Source organism: Gloeophyllum trabeum (genome assembly GCF_000344685.1).
Source record: "Gloeophyllum trabeum ATCC 11539 unplaced genomic scaffold GLOTRscaffold_00007, whole genome shotgun sequence".
Lineage (NCBI taxonomy): Eukaryota > Fungi > Basidiomycota > Agaricomycetes > Gloeophyllales > Gloeophyllaceae > Gloeophyllum > Gloeophyllum trabeum.
In genome coordinates this window covers 1,374,340-1,395,177 of record NW_006920416.1, presented here as the reverse complement: position 1 = coordinate 1,395,177, position 20,838 = coordinate 1,374,340, and the positions used below count along the sequence as shown (strand labels likewise).

The following is a 20,838-nucleotide window of genomic DNA, read 5'->3' as shown; positions in this document are numbered from 1 at the left end:
CCGTAATGCACCTTGGGATCTTCTCTGTTGCTCTCTCCGCTATGCCCATATGCCCAGCCTTCCCTATGTGTCTGCTGTTTCTCGCTGTTTGTTGAGCAGGTCTCTAGTTTACTTTAGGATACAACTCTTGTTAATGAGTAATGGATCATATGGTACTCTTAGGCCCTTACCTGGTCTGAGTCCTTCAAGTCAGCACGAGGCCTGCTATCAATATTATACCCTTAGTCTCAACTTGGGTGTAAAATGCTCCGTAACTTAGCCCTTAGCCGGTCTGAGGCCTTATGCGGGCATGACTTGATGCACTTGATAGATTGCACGCTGAGGTCTGACGCAACTTAAGTCTGTACTAAGGTAGCGGTGCTTAATCCCGAAAGGGGGCCCCCATGGATCAAGGATTCCTGTATTACCCATTGTAGGCCTTAATTTGTACTTATATCGACTTAGCGATATCCGCCGTTTTGCTGATGAATGCCACTATTACAATTGGCTCAGAGTCCGGGGTCCTATCCCGAAGGCAGGAAGGCAGGACGTCATTGTTTACTCGACTGTTGTGCATAAAATGCTTGTGCTGAAAGTGCCTTGCGCGCTGTCTTTCCCTCGACGACGACGACGGCGACGGCGACGTTATCGAGCTGTCCCTCAGCACGGTCTCGGTTTTGACTCTGGAGAAATCGGGAATCTGCCAGATCCAGGTGAGCGAGACTTCATCTTCGTGTCGTGGCGCACACAAGCGAGATTTGATGGGACTGGAGGTCGGCGGGTGGACGCCATGTTGCACATGTTCCGCCGGTTTATGCTGCATGACTGCTGAGAGGTGGACTTATGAATGCTTGCTGGCTCGTTCGTGTCTGGTAAGGACGGAGATACCCCACTTTGACGGAATATGAGGAGGCGAGTTGCCCTGGAATTTCCTGGATTTGGCAGAGTGCAAGCGAGGTGTATCAGTTCGGGGGTCCGTCACGCCCATCATAAGCTTGCTTGCGCAGTGTCCACTACATTCCTCTCCTTTCTGCTTTCTCCTACGCCAGCGCCGTTCCTTGCTGACTGCGCAACGTTGAAACGTGGTACCCAACCGTGCGCTGGTGTTAAGTATAGCGCGGCTGTAGTCTGCCCCGTGCGACCCTTCTTTCGCTCCTTCTCGCGTGACTTCGATTCCTCGCGTTGTGCTCTTAATATACTCAACCCCTTGTTTATCACAGCCTAACCCCTCCCGTCCTGCCCTCGTCCCACCATGTCGGAGGAACATCCGCCCCTACCCACCCCCGACCCCTTCACGACGGCGCCGACCACACCTGCGGGAGAGGTGCCTGCGCAGGACCACTCCGTCAGCGCGTCGTTGGAGAACGAGCCCGCCCCCCAGCCCCCGCAGGCGCCCTTCATGTCTTCCGGTCCCAACAACAGCGCACCCTCCATTCAACCGACGATAGGCACCCCACGAGACTCGTACGCCGCCACGCCGCTGGGCTTCAACGGGGCACCCGGCACGCCTGCGGAGAGCGGCGCGCTCTTGGCCGACGAAAAAGCAGCATCAGGAGCAGGTTCTGCTGCTACCTCCAACGCGGCTCTGGCTGCTGCTGCTGACGGCGTGGCCGCGAAGGAGGCAGGTGTTGCGCCCCCGGACAGGAGGGCCGTCTGGCGGAGAAGGCTGAGGTGGATCATTCCCTTGTCACTATTCGCGATCGCGGCCATCGTACTAGTAATTGTCTTGCCCGTGGTGCTGGTTGCTGATAAGAAAGATGGTGGGAGCGGGGGCTCTGGCGGAAGCGGGAAGCCTGCGAAGGGGAATCCGGAAAGTCCAAATGGCGCCACGACTGGTGGGGACGGCAGTCAGATTGTCACGCCGAATGGTACATTCACATACAAGAATCCGTATGGAGGCATTTGTGAGTGTGCTTCCTCTGTTTATCGTCCTGCACTCATGCAATCCAGGGGTGTATGATCCAAATGACCCCTTCAATGACAACGCGTACCCGAACTCTTGGACTCCACCACTCAACACCAGTTGGACATGGGGCCAGGATAAGTTGTATGGTGTCAACCTTGGCGGGTGGTTTGTTCTCGAGCCGTTCATCACGCCCGCACTGTACCAGAAGTACCCCGGCGCGATCGACGAGTGGACCCTGAGCGAGGCGATGCGGAACGATACCAGCGAGGGTGGGGGTATTGGCCAGATCGAAGAACATTATAACACGTTCATTGTGAGACTGCTCGACAGCCAAGTATCCGATGGGCGTGATTGCTGATTCTTGGTTTGATGTGCAGACCGAAGAGGACTTCGCGCAGATCGCGGGCGCAGGTCTGAATTGGATCCGCGTGCCCATCCCGTACTGGGCCATCGAGACATGGGAGGGCGAACCGTTCCTTGAGGGTGTTGCGTGGAAGTAAGTTTGCCAGCGTGCTCAGGTGATAGATTTGATCATTGATGGGCTTTGCTACAAGGTATATACTGCGTATGTTCGAATGGGCAAGAAAGTACGGTTTGAGGATCTACCTTGACCTTCACACGGTTCCTGGGTCCCAGAATGGTTAGCAAGAGCATCTGGCAGCTGGAGCAATTTGTATCATCTTTCTGACGGGTCGTTATACAGGGTACAACCATTCCGGAAGATTTGGCGAAGTCAACTTTTTATTCGGCGTGATGGGTATTGCCAACGCCCAGCGGACGATGGATTACATCAGGATCATCGCAGAGTTCATCTCGCAACCCGAGTACAAGAACGTCGTGCCGATATTTGGGATCGTGAACGAGCCACTGCTCACACAGATCGGCCAGGACACTTTGACGCGGTTGTAAGTAATCTCGGTTAACATGTACGGCAAAAGACGCTTGGGCTGATGGCAGAATGCAGCTATCTGCAGGCCCACGACATGATCAGAGGACTTGCAGGTTATGGTGCCGGCAACGGGCCTTACATCGCTATTCACGATGGTTTCATTGCCGACAATGCCTGGGCTGATTTCCTCCCCGGGTCTGACCGCATCATCCTCGACACTCACCCGTATTTCGCATTCGACGGCGCTCCGAACAACGCGCCCATCGCCACCACTGACCCGAATGTCGGCGGCGTCTGGCCTCAGCAGGCGTGCAATGGCTGGGGTCCCAATATGAACCAGAGCCAGGAAGCCTTTGGCGTTACCGTAGCGGGCGAGTGGAGTGTCGGATATAATGATTGTGGTTTGTTCGTAGAGGGTGTGAACATTGCGCCGAAGTATGTGGGCGATTGTAGTATCTTTGAGGATGCGAGTCAGTGGAACCAGACGATGAAGGATGGCTTGAAGATGTTTGCGATGGCTACCATGGATGCGTTGCAGAATTGGTTCTTTTGGACGTGGAAGGTCGGTCATATGGTTCGGAGATATAGGATGCCGTTACTGACATGTGTGACTGTAGATTGGCAATTCCTCCACGACCAACACTGTGCAAGCACCTTTGTGGTCCTACCAGCTCGGCCTTGAGGGCGGTTGGATACCAACTGATCCTCGAGAAGCAGTCGGCACTTGCGCCTCTCTGTCTGTCAGCGGGCCCGTCTTCAATGGTTCCTTCCAGTCATGGCAGACTGGTGGCTCAGGCGCCGGAACCATCGCCGCCACTGCACTAGCTTCGTTCTCGCAATACCCGCCGCCGTCGCTCTCAGGCATACCCGACCCGAACGGCGTGTCGCTGCTGCCGGTATATACGAGCACCGGCTCGGTCGTTACGCTGTCGATGCCGACGTTCACGAATAAGATTACGGTGTCGGAGGGTGATGGATGGTATGATGCCAGCGACACGGGCGCGGCACCGACGGCGATTGAGGGGTGCACGTACTTGAATCCTTGGAGCGCGGCGAATGCCCCGATGCCGACTGCGGTGTGTACGGGTGGGGGCGCAGCTGAGGCAATTGTCACTGTTGCGCCTAGGCCATGAGGGCGGACATACGGTTTTCTTTGGGGATGAGTTACCTATGATACCTTTCCGCTCCTTAGCATCGGACAAACACATCATATCATTTAGTGTTGCTGGATATGCGACCCAGATCTGTCTGGCGTTTGAGACAGGCCTTACTGGCTCTCCGGGCTTTCGGGAGTCCGTACTATGAGCCAATAGGACCCTAACTTATAATACACGTCTGTATGTTTCCTAGAGCATTCATATATCGTTACGCGAGTGGGATATTGTAGTGGTGGCGCTGGTTAGGAACCGGTCAGGTACGAGATGGTCCGGCACCGGCGACCCTGAGACGAGTGTCTTATTGCGACGCTAGAGCTGCCTCCGCGTGGGCGAAGCAGGAACATCTGAATCCAGGTTTGCTAGACCTTTCAACGTTGCCCTTCGCTGACTGGATGCAATGTACCTTGACGATTCGTGCAAAACTGCGCCCTCAAGACCGTATCCAGAGTGCTGATCAGGACCGAACGGTCGAACATACCGGTCGCATGCGCACTGAGGCCGATGCTGCGCTCAGCAAGGTTAGGGAAATTCCGGATTAAGAGGCTATTAGAAAGTTGTTGAGGGCGAAAAGGTTGCGAGAATGCCATCAAACTTGTGAATATGCATATGCAAGACTGACCCCATGTTCGGCGTAGGGAAAGATCGTTCTCCAGTACTCCATGGCAGTGGCCGTGCTGCTTCGGAGCCTTCGTAGGCAGGACAAAGCAAATGAACTCGCGGATTGGACGGTCCAGATGCAATCGAGCCCGCGACGGCGCGTGGACACAACCGCGCCACAGCGCAAAATTCGCCTCCGGAGCAGTGTGGACGCAAGTAATTCGGTGCGAGTTGTCCATCGGCCAACCGGATTGAGGCGCTCGTTTGTTCATGTTCGGCAAGCCACGAAAGAGTGCAATATATCATAGCCTTGACGGGCTTCATGAAAATATAATGACGGTGATCGTTATGATGTCTGATGAAGTAGAATCAGGGACTGACCTTGTTGACTAGCAGCACAGGGCCTTCTACTACTTGCTGATTCCCGTTCGCCGCCGCATTCCTTAACGCATTGACCACATTTGAAGGCTGCCTTATAGCCGGGCACACCTCTGTTCTTGCACCATGGAGTCGGCCGCGTCTGTGCTAGAACATAGCAAGCTGACCATGATCCTAGCAGGCCATGAGGGAGGCAATGCTAGCTTCGGGACGGCGGTGCTTTCCTGACCGTCGCTTGCGTACGTGGGGAGGTGAAACGCAAGCGCTCAGTTCATGACCCAAGCAAGATAAGGTCGCCGACCCTCCGGATCCGCTCACCTGGCCGAACATGTGTAATTTGGAACGGGGGACCGTCCGTGGACTCACCCTAAACCGAAGCATGGCCCCTTCTGAATTTCTGTGCACGTAAGTAACCAGAAGTCTGGTTCTTCGAGCGGTGGCTCCACTCTACACAGTCAGACGCACTGCCTAAATCTTCAGGGAAGCTGCCCATAAAATTTCCTTCTCCTTGATGCTCATCGTCCAGGGTCTTGACAGATCCACACTCATGGAAAACATGGCTGGTATCCGCCGATGCGGAAGGAACCAAGCGGCCATGTCAATGCCACATCTGGATGTGATACTTCCCACCGAGGCTTCCTCTCAGCAATTATGTCAAATTTCTTGTTCGTAAAACGAACCGTGACGCCTGTCTCGCCGCCGTGTGCAATCAGTCTAGCAATCTCAGCCCCTCTTTTGACCGTTCCGACCTCGTCGCTGTACAGCAGATCCCTAGCTATGGTAACTTACAGCGAGGATGCCGTCCTGACCGACTACCACGCCCATCGTCGATAAGCGGGTTTCTGCCGTCGTCACGCATGGAAGTCTCGCCTGCTTCCTCCTTACTTTGTCACGATCCCACCTCGCCTCTAGTATCTCTGGGTCCGGTTTCGACGGGGAGCAGCCGATTCGGCGCAGTATCATCGTTAGCAGCGCTCCAAGAGGTCATCGGAGGTAATGACAAGGTCGAATATGATGGCGATTTGAATCCAACCAGCCCGCGGTAGACCCGCGGAGTACTCATACGTCAGCGTCAGTAGTCCATCACCTCACACCGACGTACACGACGCCTGGGCACTCTCTGGAGCTTGCAAATTATCGGCCGCAAAATCAAGAATATTATGCTCCCAAATTTTCACTTAAAATGGTATTACGCATCATCCCATTATTGCCTTCCGAACTTGGTATCTGTTGCCCGCTGCTCCAGGCTGTCGTCGATACGCAGTGCCTATAGGACTCTGCCTTGTACCTCCGAAGTCACCATTCACGACGTTCTCACATATCAGTCCACATCCATACGGGGACAAGAGACAGCAGCCCACGAGCTGGATGGTCCGGGTCCGTGTTCTTTTGTCTTTCTAGTGACCGCTGGTCTGATCGCCAGACTTGTAGGGTAGAAAAGAATCGGCACTTAGTAATTTCTTACTTCCCGCGTGGAATCGCCTACCAGCTGTATCCATCAAAACCGGCTGCCGCTGCTAACTCATGACTGCTTTGTCTTCCATCTATTGACTTGGAGGGTTTGGAAACCTTCGGCAGGTTAGTTCTACTGATATAGTCTTCCTTCCTGGTGGGAGCTCAATGGCACTCCGGTCCTCCAGACGCATGGCGAGGTTGCCGAATGTCGGGCGCAGAGAGTTTGGCCTACGATACTGACTCGGTAATTTACCTTCGTCGATGCCTGTTTCGATTTAATTTGCTTCTCAATCATCATCAGGATGTCCCCCGTTCCGTGTTCGTGCTCCAGGTTTGGCACTTACACCTTGCCTTCTATCGAGACAGCCAGGCCTCGCCACAGCGAATGAGGCAAGGGCAAGTCCTCAACCGAACGATGCGTCATTCATTGATGTGCAGAGGCTGGTCACGTACAATGACTGTCAATTATCGTATAGGGGCCGCCTCAATTCCACGATGTCGTCGCGTTATGTTGGACTGTCGTTATATCCCCGCTGTGCAGACTTTGTTCGTTTCTACATCGCGCCCGAATTTCCACCCTGCTGAATTTCCAGAAAGCCTCAGGAATCAGGATCTGTGATACGCCCAGTTGTGTGGCCTGCCGTAACGCTCAGAGATCTTTGATGCTATAACGTTAGGACTCGATCCGAGAGTACTCCGCTTCCCGCTTTCCGCTTCTCGTCTCGCGGTGTCTGCTCGTGGCTTTTAATAGCGTCAGGAGTGCCTCAATAGATCCTTTACAGGACCTGTACAAGTTCTGCACGAGGTGAGCGTTCGAGCAGGATTTCTCTTGGTGCCCGTGGTAAGATGTGATGCAGGGACAAGGCCTGCCACTCATGGTTGTGTTCGATGAACGACGTCAATGAAAGGGCCAGAGTGCCTTACCACATATCATGCACACCTTGTTGGACGATAATGGCCACGAGTACAGGTGGACTGGCTCAGACGAAGCAGCGCTGAAGTTCACAAAACGCCCATTGACGTGCCTAGTAAAAGCCAGCGATCACTGGCACTTCCACGATCAATCCGACTGGCGTTCAAGCGTCACCGTTTCCTTGGGTCCGCCCGCTATTTTCAACTGCACCGTTCTGTCTTCTGCCTACCTCGGCTCATCTATCAAAGGAAGAATACGGATGGTCAGAGAACTGCAGAATATGTCCTGCGCGCAATCGCTGATATATTGCATTTCTCCTTCCTGACCACCTTTAGGTGCTGCGGATGTGAATGCGGTATTTGGTTATAGCCCTGAGATATTGCGTTCCCATTCAAACGTGCTTCGAACAGTGTCGTCTCAAGAGAAGACACTAGCTTCTCTGGTAAAACGACTTCTGTTACTCTGCATGGAGGTTCAAACCGACAATTATCTTAAAGCTGGGGCACGGATTGGTTGCTGTTTTGGCCATGGATGAATCGTGAGATCGAAATTTGTCTTCCGTCCTTCCCGAACATAGAATAGTACAGCTGGTGCCGCGCTTCGTATTCGCGGATCTGCAACATGAGGAGGGGCTGAACGTCGCGGCCTTTGCACCGATATAACTACGATAAGACAGGCGCTCACTAGCCTGAGTACTCGAGCGCTTTGCAGCGACGCAGAGGCGGCACTGGCAGAGCCGACGGCAGAGTGCAGAGTTGAGACGGAACGAAGCTTGGGCTGTAAAGACTGACATAAACCTAATTAGTGAATCACTTTCGAGTCCATCGCGCTGCAATTGTGGATTGTAGTTGTGAAACCGTGGTAGATGCCACATTTACCAAATTAGGGTATTCGCGCCCACACACCTCTCTTCGTCATACACCGTGACTTATGGTTACGCCACACATCGAGCAGTATCTACAACTTGAATCTGTGCCACTTTTCGACATATAGCAACTGTAGTCTCAGCAGTGGATTCCAAAAGTTCTACTCCCGGCACAGAGCAGCCAGCAGAGGCAGGTGGTCTCCTGGCGAAAATAGCATTTTGGTGTGTTGCGCGTGGTTGTCTCGGCCTTGGCGGTGATATGCCAGGGTCAAGGTTTGCCCGGTGATACCACGCTTCGGTGTGCTAGAAGACAAGTTATCCAAAGCCCCACGCAAGTCGCTTGAAGACTCCGTATACAGAAGGTACGCATGCGTATAGCATCCCGGTCGATATTAACGACAGTGTAAGGATAGCAGGGGGTAACTCTATATCTACACTCAGGTAAGTCGACAATTTCCGGGAGCTGTCGCGATGGTTTGATACTGATAGCTCTGAAGATCTCCATCGGTGGCTGCGTGAATGCCCTCAGGGTTGTCTTTAATCTGTATTCGTGGTGAGTCCTACCTGAGGGTGCAGCAGTTCAATGAAGTATCACCAGGGCGCTCTGGGTCGTATCTTTTTATTCAGACCGCCACTGTGTGCCCACTGCAATATCTGCTCCCCGACTGCGCAATGTCAACTCACTCTTAACTCCACTCTGTCTACTGCATCCGCTTATTTCAGGCTCTGCCCGAGGTTGGGCCGCCTCCACTACTTTGTAGGTGCATTTGCTAGATTTATCGACCGAATATATCCCATGGTATCTTGAGCCGAATAAGCCGTCAGATGCATCACGTAGCATCCGTATCCCAGGAGATCCTGCTCGGTACGTCCATGTGGCTCTTGATATGCGGGCTCCTTAGTAAGACTATATCTTCCTCGAGCCCTTCAGTTGTGCCTTAGCGCATCTCAAGTAAAGCGGGGAAAGTTAGCTGATTTTGATGCTCTGCTTGGGTGTCTCGCATGTCCATTATTCTACAACTGGCGATGACGATGAGATGCTCATTGGTGAACGGATTAAAACAACAACGATGTGTCTACAGCGAGCCGTTTGGGTTCCCGTTAACGAGATGGGGTCAGATAACCCTAGGACAATTTCTGTGGAGCGTAACGAAGATTCCTTCCTAGTCCACAGTGTTGCGACGGTGAGCCACAATAAAGCAGTAAATGCTCTGTCAACAGTCGCCTTACAGCAGCAGTTTTGCGACTGTCGGGTCTAGCTGGGCTGTCACCTTGCTTACTCTACTATCTCCTATTGAATTACCATATGGTCGGTGGATTTGCGACGACCGAAGGTTGCTGATACTGTCCGCCAAGGTAAGCAGCTCTCTTTCTTCGCCGTTTTTAACTTTTTCTAACTGCGCCTGGCGGTTCGTTCTTCACTTCAAGACACGACACCTGTCCAAGTCTTCCGGGGAGGGCGGCTGTTTCAGAATGGATCTGCAGCTCGTACATCCAGAGGAGCGGCGTACGCACTTTCCGTCAACTTGGCCGTCTTTCGAGCTACACCGTGTCTTCTATACCAGATGAGACAGCTTAGACAACACCCTCCTCTATTGCCGTGGAAAGTCGGGTTCGATGTTGTGAAGGAGCCCATGGGGCTGGCCCGTGCCTCTTTATGCCTGGATCCTGGCTCAAATTCAGCGACTGAAATTTTTTGGCTCCTGATGGTGGCTTGTCTTTCCTATGTCTCCGCAATACTGTGGATCCGTATGACGACCGCAGCAAATCTCCTCTCAGTAAGTATGAGTACCTATACTTTACTCATGGAATTCGTGGCTCAGGACGACGAACGTGCTCTCCAATGCCGCCACGGAATTCCCTGTCTATCGCTCAGAATGTCTTTGGAGGTGCCTATCTGTCCCGTCACCGCCGCCTCTTGACATTCGCGGTTGGCGTCTACGGGAAGACGAGCTCTAACTCACCACGAGCAGGTTCCAGGCAAGCCGCGTTCTCCGCAGCTGCCGGCAGCACTCTCCTCGGGCAGAATACATCACCTTGGATCCCATCATCAAGGACCTGTCTCGTTCTGAATACGTTTGCGACTCAGGAAGAGAACGGGGAAGCCGCTCTCAGGACGCTCTCCTATTACAGCGGCTGTGTCCGGGCAGGCTCCATACTTGTCTGTCTTGTGGCACCCCGCCGTCGTATCTGAGCCCGCTCCCCCCTATCTCGCTTCATGATTCCCGACTCTGGCGGTGTTCTAGTAATCACCGTCTACAGGTCCCGGTACGCGATACTATGCATGGGCGCCCTTCACCTGCCCTCTCTAACCTCTGTCCGATGCGCTTGTGGCACGTCGACATTCGAGGCACCGCCGAGCGGGGTGCGCAGCAATGCAGGCATTTGCAGCCCCGAGCATCCCCCCGCAGCAGGAAACCCATCAGGCCCGTTGACAGTATTATCTTCCATGCGAGCCTGCTGCCTCGGACATATCCTATCAGCAGAGTCAGTGCGAGCGGGACCGTGCAGCGGCTGCTGGCCTGGAGGACCCGAATGCGGTCGGTAGCCTCATTTCCGGCTTCCGTTCCTCCTGTCAGAGATCCAGGCAGGCACCTTCGATTGACAAAGATCATGATTGTGGACGACGTGCGAGTGGACGCCGGCCGCGGGGTAGGCGCATCGCCCTTTTGTGACGACAATCCAGGCTGACATGATGCCCGGTGTGCGCACCCACAAAGCCAAAGGGGAGATCAGTGGTCGATAGCCTCGTGTCTCTTCGATTCCGTGCCACCAGGACTGCGGGTTTCCCACGAGGCCCGTCTCGCCACCACAAAGCCACATGGATACCATCGCTCTGGCGGGGTCGTTCTTTCCCGGTCACTCGAGTTCCGCGGAGAGTTTATACCTCCCTCCACGAAAACGTGGTAAGGAGTGCCTAAAGTCACTATCGGGGTTTGAGCTAGTCAACGGCTTCCGCTCCACTTGGTCAGAGAAACACGTTTTGAGGTGCGCGATGCCCTTTGTTGTCCGTTTCGGGTCCCAAGGCTCTGGAGACGAGAGGGAGCGGGGGAAAGCTCTCCAGACTCCAGTGTATTACACTTGGATATACCGTGCTTCTCGTGGCTGGAAGGTCGGGTGAAGTAAGGAGATCGCGCGTACGAGGTCGATTGCCCCGTCAGTAGCGCGTCGATGCCGGCTTTGCCGTCGCTGTCATCTCCCAGAGTAAGTATATCGTTTCCTTATTTCTATCGAAGGTTTAGTGGAGGTTCGTTGCCCGAAGAGATGTTCAGAAAATAAGACTATTACGCGATGCCGTTCGCGCTATTATTCCTGGGGAGTAGTTGGCTAGGCTGCCATGTACTTTGCTATCGATGGATGTGCCGTTATCCCAGCCACGGTAAGATCATAAACGAAGGCGAACCATGATCTCGGGCTTCCCGAGGGGGCGGGCCGACGATTCCGCGCTTCTTTCATTATGAAGAAGGTTAGCGTCGCTTAGATAAGCCAACTTTGTCAGATTCGCGATTATCCGTGGCGGGGCGCCTGCCAGAAGCGTTCGTATGTTCTTTTCCGTGTTTGCCGCTCGTGTTCAATCGTGTTGCATATGCAGGTGTATTTGTATGATGAACAGACTGTTTGCTTGAGCGTGGGCAGCGTTAGACCAAGCGCCGAGCGGTGCATAGCAATCACGCAGCGTCTGTCATATTTTCGGGCCACAAAGACGACCGTCCCAGTGCGGGAGCGGCGGCATGTGGCATACATCGTCTACAGTGAATTGCATCGAGAGCGGAACGGTGCCGCAACCTGTTCCGCTCTCACCTGGGTCGGTGCGCATCGACCACCGACGGTTCGCATGATTAATGCGATGCGATTTTGTAGAGAACCAAAACCAGCGCCGTGTCTTCTCATGCAGTGCAGTAGGATAGACGCTGCAATCAACGCATCGCTCCGCGGGGTTGAGGAGAAGCGGAAGGACCTGTGGTCTTCAGCATGTATTGCGCATGCTGATTCATCACAAGATTTACGCCCCAGCATAGTCAGAGGACGAATATGACGATTCTGAGCTGAGCATGCCCGGGAGGACGGCTTGGGACTGGGTTTCCCGAAAGAGCGACTAGGCGTTATACCGGGCGCGGTGATGCTCACATCTCCTTATCCGTGCCCGCCGCACCGATGGTTGGCGCTGTCACCGGGGACGCTCATTAATCGCGAGCAGCAGACGTCGGTCGGTCGGGTCCCCGCGCCCGCCAATATTGTCTGATAGGGAACGAGTCAGTGGTGGATATTCGCGCGTTATAGCCCCCGCTGCCGTATATGTTTTCTGAACCCAGCGAAGTCGCGAGCGTCTGTTCGGCATAGAGAACGCGTGCACGAGGCGCGAGGATGTCCATAGGCGTCACGATCGACAGGCGTTTGCGGTAGGTTGGGCCCACTGGCACGCTGGAAAGCGGTTGGCACTCCGACGGGGCGTGAGAAAGTGAAATACCTTGAAACTTTAATGTCTGTGGGGAAATATATCAGAACCCGATTGCTGGTGGAGGCTTCTGGGGCTAGATCGCGAGATTCTGTTGACTGCTTTATGACGAAAAGAGCTCTGAGAGCCCGGCAGGGCCGCTGAGTTTGGGATAGTACTATGGCCTTGTTGGGTTTTTGGCTCTGCTATTCGGATCGATGGGGCGCCCCGCGGTGGTGGTGAGTTGGCGCAGAGTTTATTTCGAGGCGAAGGCGCGTAGCAGAGCCCTATCACCGCTGGAAGACGAGGGCCGTGGTTCGAACTGCCGCCAGTGGGAGGCTCGCGCGTGGCGGATGCGTCAACGAAGGGGGTTCGGGGGATGTGTCCGGGGGCGGCCGACGCCCTTCACGCCAGTCCGTTTGAATCGTGATTCCCCCGAGGAGCGATCGAAGCAGGCCTGCGAGATCTCAGCTGGCGCGTTTCCTGAAACGCATTCGACCATCTCGGGCTGCAATCTCGAAAGGCCCCGGCGGCCTCGATTTAATTACGCGTTGTATTTCCAAGAAAATACATAACGACGCGTGTCGGGGAGATTACAAGGCGATTATTGGTCAGACGCGGGTCGTAATGATAATCAACGCGCTGGACTCCGTGGCTGTGGCGCACCGACCGAGGCAAGGTAATTACCGTCCGGCGACGCTGCTTCTTCTTGACGTTGCTTCGACCGAAGATCCGTTTTCCAGCCCGAAACTGAACTCACCCTTTGCATTTTCACACTCCGGCGATCCACCGATCCCGTGGCGGCCCAGTGCCTATAAGAAATACCATCCAGCTTCTCGCTTTTATGCCGACCAGCCCTCGGTCCTCCCTCGTCGTCCCCGACAGCGTCCGCCATGGCCTTCCAACCCTCGCCCGACCACGCCCGCCTCTCCCCCGCCACCGTCGTGGACGTCGACGTCGACGTCGAGCCCGACTCCCAGGAGCTCGCCCAGAGCGCCCTCCATGCCATCGTCAACGGTCGCAAAAGCTGGAAAACCATCAGAGGCAAAAGCGAGGCCGTCTGGCCACCCTACCTCGAGGGTGCCCTCATCGAAGGCATGTGTCCTACTTTTGACGCGTCGAACACGCGTCACTGCTTCTTTGGTCTAATTATTACACGCTAGGACTGCAAAAGTACCGCCAGACGGAGGGCCTCAGGGTCTCTGCCCTAGGCGGCGGTCGCTTCCCCATGCGCAATAGGTTTATCTCTGAGCATATCAAGAAAACCACAGGAAAGCATCGGACGCCAAAACAAGTCGGGAGCCGTCTCCAGCAATTGAGGGACACGCGGGGCGGAAAGCAGGGTGAGCGCAGTTCTGCCTCTCTCACGCATGACCTGCACTCTCTCCCCTTTACTGACTATATGCGCATTTATTAGTCCTCAAGCTGCTTTCAGACCGCAATCCACCTGGCTCCTCCAGCTCCCTGCATTCTTCACCCTCTTCCATTGAATCGGACGGTAAAGGATATACCCCGGGTCCTTCGGATAGGTCGTTCGAAACCACCATCGTCAATATACCCATCCTCCGGCCACACACCAGCGGCTACAGCACTCCTACTAATATCTCGACCTCGTCGGCACACTCCTCGCCCTCGACACCCGATACCCTCAGGTCTCCCGTATCCCCAGTCTCGCCGTCCTCACCAGGACCCTCTGGCATACGGACCCCGTCGCCAGGCCACTTGCTCAATCATCTATCTGTCGGGCCTGCACGACCCATCAGACAGATTGACAACACGCTGACGTTCGTCTCCCATTGGCCTCTACCGGGTCCGGGAGTTGCGGCAGATACACCTTACTGCTATCTCAGCGAATTTGTTGTCAGCGGGCCACAGGGCGAGGTTCATCGAGAGTACACCAACCTTCAACTGGTCGAGAAGCTCCCTCCCTCCGGTGATGGGACTATGGAGGCAAAGGAGAGGTATTTGTATCGTACCATGCTCGTCCCGCTCTTCTGGGAGAGATTGTGTCAGAGCTCCGGTACGTCCTATCATGGTGCGTTGTCAGCACCAATTAGCTGACGGTCTCTTGTCTCTAGACCCTACCCAATACACAATCAAGCAGGAGATTGTCAAGACCAAGCGCGACCGATCCTCTGCGGGATCGTCCGCCTCGACGCCGGATCTCCGTTTGCTTTCACGGTCACCGTCCATCGAGCCAACTGTTTCCACAGATGCCTCAGAGAAGATCGCCGTGCTCTCCATGCGTTATCAGTTCGTTTACCACTCTTCGGCTGATGTCGGCATTGGGGCGGGTATCTGGCCTACCAATATTAGCTCTCGACTGGCGGTGCCCCGCGATGAGCGACGCGTAAGTGGCCTAGCAATATTCTTGCTTAGGGATGACGCTGACGAAATACGCCGTGCTTCCAGCCATCAACAGCATCCTCGGCTTCGAGCTACATCTCCGATGAGGTCGACCCCAACTTTGCATTCAGCTTTGGGATGGACGTCGACCCTGCGTCTGGGTCCGACCAGCTCCATTACGACCCTTCGGCTATCGATGAGATGCTCTCGTCGCATACCGACCTCATGCTATCGCAAGAGAACAACATACTGCTCCCGCCGTTGATGCTCGACGCGAAACCCGAGATGCCGACCAACTGGTCTGCACCGGTGACCCCTGTGGATGCTACGTTCTCCAATGCCGCCAATATGGTCTTCACGCCCAATCCTGTTGCGATGAACGCCTTCTCGGGTCCTGGAGTGCCGGGGTACCAGCAGTTTGGTGGGGAGTGGGAAGGGCCGGGCGGTGGGTATCCTTACCGCTTTGCCGAAGCGCAGATACAGATGCAGTTGTCTGTGCAGGAGGACTTGGACCTCAAGACCGGGCGCGGCATCCCACCTATTGATTTCGCATTCATGGACGAGGGATTGAAGATTCTCTCTCCGCCGCGGTCTGCTCAAGTCAATTACCCTTCGCCACACGATCTGGAGGGCATCCTTGGGACAAGGCTATAACGCTCGTCGGCATGCAAGGGCCGGAAGAGGAACAATGTATTTTTTGGAATGTTTCGCTATGTCGTATGCTCCTGCTGTCTGGCTTGTGCTGATTCTGTCTATCTTCCATCGTCTTGTTGTTTTGCCCGCGCTTTTTGTATCACTGATCATCGCATGCGCATGCTTATCATCTATAGCCCTTTTTTATATAGCTGTCTCACTACTACCCTCACCTCATACCACCCATATTTCTCATCCTAATTCATCCACACTGCATACCATCCACTTCACTCATCTGTCGGATTGGACTTTTTCGACCACTTTACTGCGTACTCACTATTCATACTGCTATTGACCTTTGCTTTATTTCGCGTTCTGCTTAGACTTTGTTTGACTTTTGGGGCCGCCCATGCTTGCGCTTACGGTTCGTCGTCGTCAACCATACCTACGTCCTTTGTTTTCGAGTATTGCTTATGCGTAGCTTTCATCTTATTCTTGGATTAGTACATAGTAGGTGCTCAGTTAATACGTAATGGTCATTGCGGTTCTGTATATACTGGCTCGAAAGGACGAAGAGAATAAAGAAATCGGTGGATTGGCCTTCGTTCTATAGTACGTTCGTACGTTTGATATCATCGCGCTCTGCCCCCACCAGGGGAGATGGGTAGTTCCGTATCTGGTTCTATCTCAATGAATTGTGGGTATCTAGACTATTCTTACGCAGGACCCTCTGGGTATCACCCGATGGTGTGGTGTGAGATTGGGTTCGGGCTCGCGGCTTTTGGTTAGGATTAAGGTCACGGCCGGGGATGGAAGAGGAGGGAAGAGGGAGGGGGATTCTATATTTAGATAGAGGTACCTATGTTTGGGAGGAGGCTCGACGGCACTGCGCGCTTTGGGGGCCCCACGGGGTACTTGGAGGAACCCAGGATTGTGGTTGTTTGTTAACGTCATGCCCGCACTGAAGCCTGAGCCTGTGATTTGTGAAAGATATACTCGTGTGTACGTGTAAGGTATATCCTTATTGTTTCCTGGTTCGAGGGAGAGCTCGGGGGGATTCCGATGAAGGAGGAGATTTGATGCCACGCGTTGGATGAGTGTATCGAGATTGAACAATGATATCCCATGCGACAGAAACAAAGATGGGTAGCTGCGTCGACATTTTGAAGATTTGGCGGGCGATGGATCTTGGAGGGTTGGCCGGCTCATGGATGGACCGTCTCTTTGTGCGACATTGGACGTAAAGCCGCGGAGGAGCGAGGGCGGACAAGGTTTCGTTTGGGTAGAATTAGGATGGTGTAGTACTCTGCATACCTTACTAGGAACGTGCTAGTCTGAGACCGAGAAGCCCGAGGGTAAATACAAGGCACTGGCATCACTCGATTGCTCCGGTACAAGGCTGCCTTCGAGTCAGTCCCATAACCAGCCGTGCAGAGACGTAACAACCGATGGTAGCGGAAGCTGATAGTCCCGTGTCGACGATCTGCAGGAACAGCGAGGGCGATACGCTTCTCACTCGAGCTTCGAGTGCGCGTTGATCGCGTATCGAGAATCGGGGAAATGGACCGGTGCGACGGTTTGCAAGTTCTTTTGACAATGGGCGTTGGGCATTGACTGGAACTCTGACTGGCAGGTTTCTCATCTTATCAGCGGGTCCGAGATGACTGGACAATGGCAGCGGCGAGGAAAGACAGGAAGGCATATTGTGAAGAAATTCGTAATCGCCGAGGGGCATCGGCAGGTCCGCGTCCGAGTCGCAAGAGAAGCTGTTACCGTTAGATCACGATTTGCAGTGCGATTATGGTGGAGGACCCTGGTGCCCATGCGGTGCGCCTGCCCATCGGAAAATAATCAAGGTACTTGCTGCGGACGCCACGACGCTGCACAAATCGGTCATCATGGTGAAATGTTTGGTGCACATATACGCCGGCGGTATCTGGGAGCGTAGCAGTGCAACGCGCGCCCATGCATTCGCTGTCAGATTGACCGACCTGTCGATCGCGCCGGCGCAGGGAAGACGGGGGGAAGCTAGTCATAATCTTATCAGCGGGGCCGAACATTGTCCATTGTCTGCGATTCGGGCTCGGTGTTCTACTGAAGAGGCCGGCGGCAACCGGGATGGGGAGGGGTTCTGGTACGTTACTCCGTGCTGCAAGGAGTGCAGAGTGCGGATTCGCGGTTGTGTGGTCTGCTTAGCTCCTACGAACCCACGAGCTCTTGGGCTGGCGGCCCGAACCCGAAGACAGCAGTGACTTGCGACGACCTCGCTGCATGGAACCTTGACTGCTGTACTGGTGAAACACGTACCGCTCCATTCCGTGTGCAAGCTCGTCGGCGTCACGTACTACGTCACTCACCTCTTCGTCCGACACTCACCTTTGCGTATCGTTCACTCCGATGCGTCCGGTACGAGCAGGCCAGCGCAGACGATGCGAATCGGAGGTGTAGGGCGTGGTAGGGAATTGCTCGGTGCCGTGGTTTATTCTGTCTGACCTCATCGCTGAGTGCACCAGCTGCCATCTTGAAGAGTGAACTCAGACCAGGAGGCAGAGGACCAGGATCGGAGACAGCGGTCCTGCCATGATGATGAGGCACGAGTTTAGATGCCACAGATAGCGGATGGATGATTCAAGAACAGACTTTAAAACCCTAGGAAGACCTGTACACGACCAGAGTGCCACCATGTGAAGTGCGTGGGTCATGAGAACCCCTTTGCACAGCGTACGTCGTCCCAAGACCTATCAGACCAGCAAGAATATGTGTTCTTCCTCCGGTGTGAAGTGTGTCGGGGCGGGTACAGACAAGGACGGCAAAGTGTTTTCACCAGGGTGGGTGGACTGGAAGAAATATGGACCTGGGCATGGCCGTGAAGGGTTTAAAGTGTAGAGTTCAAAGAACAGGCAGAGTGCGCGGGTCGCTTTATCTGTTCCTGGAACTAGTGTAGAGTCTATACGAATCGACAGAGTCGAATGTACGAATACAGATACAGGAGGTGCTGCGCGATACCTTGTGTAGAAGCGAATCCGTACGCCTCTGTTAGGGTCGTCAGCTCAAAGAGACTAACCTGTCTGAAGAGAGGGCCTAAAAGAGAGGTCGTGCTTACTCCTTAGTCAACGCTGGCGCTGGGGTCATCGGAGAGTGCGGGAGACATGGACACGAGGGCCCTGGGGGCGGGGGGACGGTCTGCGTCACGGCGCAAGAAAACGAACATAGTTCGTCTCAAGTGCAACGGCGAGTATATGGAGCGCAGATATTATTGCAAAGGGAGGAGTCACCTAGCACGCGGAAAATGGTCCAAATGGCAGGCAGCGGCCTGGATGTGAGCATGCAAGGGAGCATGTCGGCAAGACGAGAGTGGCTCAGTACGGCACACTGTATACCAGAGCGTAAACGGGAAGAGTTGGGCGTGCTGACAAGGTTGTCGGAAAGTGGCACAACATGATGAGCGAACTGTTCGACGAGGGTTGAGATGATGACGAGCTACGGTTTGTGGCGGGGCTGCCGTCGAGAAGGCTCCTCCTCGCCACCAAGCGTAGTCCGTCGCCGCGCCAGGAGTCGCAAAAGGGAGGTGTGGAGGGCAATTCTCCAGCCTGTTCATGGTACGTGAAGACGCAGCTGAAGATAAGAAGAAGGAGAGTGGGAGATACTCGAGCAACACCTGGAGCCAGACCCAGAGACCATCAACCGAGGTCACCGACATGAAATCACATGTCCCAGTCCGGTGAGAATCCAGCGTTGGGAAATTTGAATATGGGAAGGTATGTAGGGCGGTCGTGAGTAAGCTATGAGGGTTATAAGCACAAGGTTAAGGGAGAGAAAGTGTGATGCTGCCGCCAGGCGGACCCGGCGTTCAGGATTTCGGTTCTAACTCGAGGTATCAGTTGAGGTATGAATGCGTTTATTGCGGATCCGAGGGCGGCCAGGAGGATTTAAAATCAGACATGTCCTGCGGAGTGTCACTTCACGAGGAATGACAACAATGAGCGCGAAGAATACTAAGAGCTAATACCTCTTCGACAAATTCGGAGTATATCGATTGTCCAGCTCCCAATCCACTGCCCTAATGGAAGCTCGGGTCAAAGCGACCGGTAAGTTTACGCATGAGGCTTGCTTTTCAACAACCACGAGAACAACTCGAGAGAGCGAAAGCGTCCCTCAACGCGCACGGGTCCACATTGGTATTACCTAAAATGGAAGCGTCGTTACTGAGTTTGGTTATGTCTGACTCGCTGCTGTTGGTATATGTCAATCGCCATCCGCCGCTGAATAAAAGGCAGCCCACCTCGTACAAACACTTGTCTGTTTCTTCCATCACCCCTGCTTTCGCATAACGAGGTACGTACCTTCCCCCTCACAGTAATGCGTTTTCTGATGCTTCGAAAGCTAGGGGCATGCTCACAGGCAGGTATTACAAGTACTCTGCTTTGGTACCGAGAAGGAGCCAACTTTTGCCAATTCAGACATCTTCTTGGTCACCATTAGGGGGATCAATCTGAACCGAAGCTGAGCAGAAAGGTAACTTGCACTCCGAAAATAGCCTTAAGAGCCCCACGCCGGTAGACGACGTACGCGTCCGCAGTCCGAGTCGTTTGCGCTCTCTCTCTTGTCGACAAGCTACGAGTGCTCAAGGCGTAGCACCAGAAATCAGAGGTAGGCCGAAACGCGTCGGTGGTAGTACAACGCAGAAAGCTGATCCGCGGCGGCAATTCCCATTCAGAGTCTGGTCTGGTTTTGGACTCGGGTCACCAGATAACGTTATAGACGTTGTGTCCACGAGGGCCACCTCTTCCTCGAAGACGCGAAACAAAGCTTGCTCTTATCCTCAGGTCCGCTTTCCCTTGCTCTGGCTTCCTGTAACACATCCTAAATCAACCATGCTGGGACGCGTGCTATCGCAGGTGAGTCCCGAGCCAGCGCCCGCGTCATATCTGCCAGGCTTACGCGCCCCGTTGCTGCGAAAACATATCCTCGGTGCGTGCGTCGGGTGGGACCCGTGATCTATCCATCCTTCTGCCGGACTCATATCTCGTCACTAGATACCGATTGAACCTGGTTGCTCAGTGCCGTGGCAGCACTCCTATATAACCCAGGGCGACCATGCCCGCTCTCTATCCGGGCGGCCTCCAGCTGCCCTTTGACCTCTACTCTGTCTCCCGCTCCCTGCTCGACTGCATGAATAACGCTCTTTTGTATTTCACCGCCTTTTTGGCGTCGGCGAGTGTGTTTGGGGGAGGGGGAGGTCATGCGGGGGTCGCGAATGCGCAGTATTTGCTCGGCCTCGGTGA

General features: G+C 54.3%; 3 protein-coding genes across 3 annotated transcripts; all 3 read left to right on the top strand.

The window, feature by feature from the left end:
• Nucleotides 1–1,378: 1,378 nt before the first annotated feature.
• On the top strand, nt 1,379–3,907 carry GLOTRDRAFT_42111 (glycoside hydrolase; the record flags this gene model as incomplete). The annotated part of the gene is made up of 7 exons (XM_007867929.1): nt 1,379–1,883; nt 1,930–2,198; nt 2,263–2,381; nt 2,440–2,525; nt 2,589–2,790; nt 2,850–3,336; nt 3,392–3,907. The coding sequence occupies 7 exons, from the start codon at nt 1,379–1,381 to the stop codon at nt 3,905–3,907; spliced, it is 2,184 nt and encodes a 727-aa protein (XP_007866120.1).
• Nucleotides 3,908–8,964: 5,057 nt separating this feature from the next.
• Nucleotides 8,965–12,602, top strand: GLOTRDRAFT_93817 (uncharacterized protein; the record flags this gene model as incomplete). Its single annotated transcript, XM_007868295.1, has 13 exons — nt 8,965–9,004; nt 9,042–9,091; nt 9,222–9,323; nt 9,361–9,495; nt 9,705–9,917; nt 10,016–10,300; nt 10,402–10,791; nt 10,916–11,251; nt 11,304–11,343; nt 11,376–11,386; nt 11,732–11,948; nt 12,186–12,346; nt 12,453–12,602. 13 exons carry the CDS (start codon nt 8,965–8,967, stop codon nt 12,600–12,602), a joined length of 2,130 nt encoding a protein of 709 aa, XP_007866486.1.
• Nucleotides 12,603–13,467: 865 nt separating this feature from the next.
• GLOTRDRAFT_121513 (uncharacterized protein) lies at nt 13,468–16,161 on the top strand (the record flags this gene model as incomplete). Its single annotated transcript, XM_007868294.1, has 5 exons — nt 13,468–13,654; nt 13,738–13,917; nt 13,992–14,594; nt 14,653–14,924; nt 14,987–16,161. The coding sequence occupies 5 exons, from the start codon at nt 13,468–13,470 to the stop codon at nt 15,572–15,574; spliced, it is 1,830 nt and encodes a 609-aa protein (XP_007866485.1). The 3' UTR covers nt 15,575–16,161.
• Nucleotides 16,162–20,838: the final 4,677 nt, after the last annotated feature.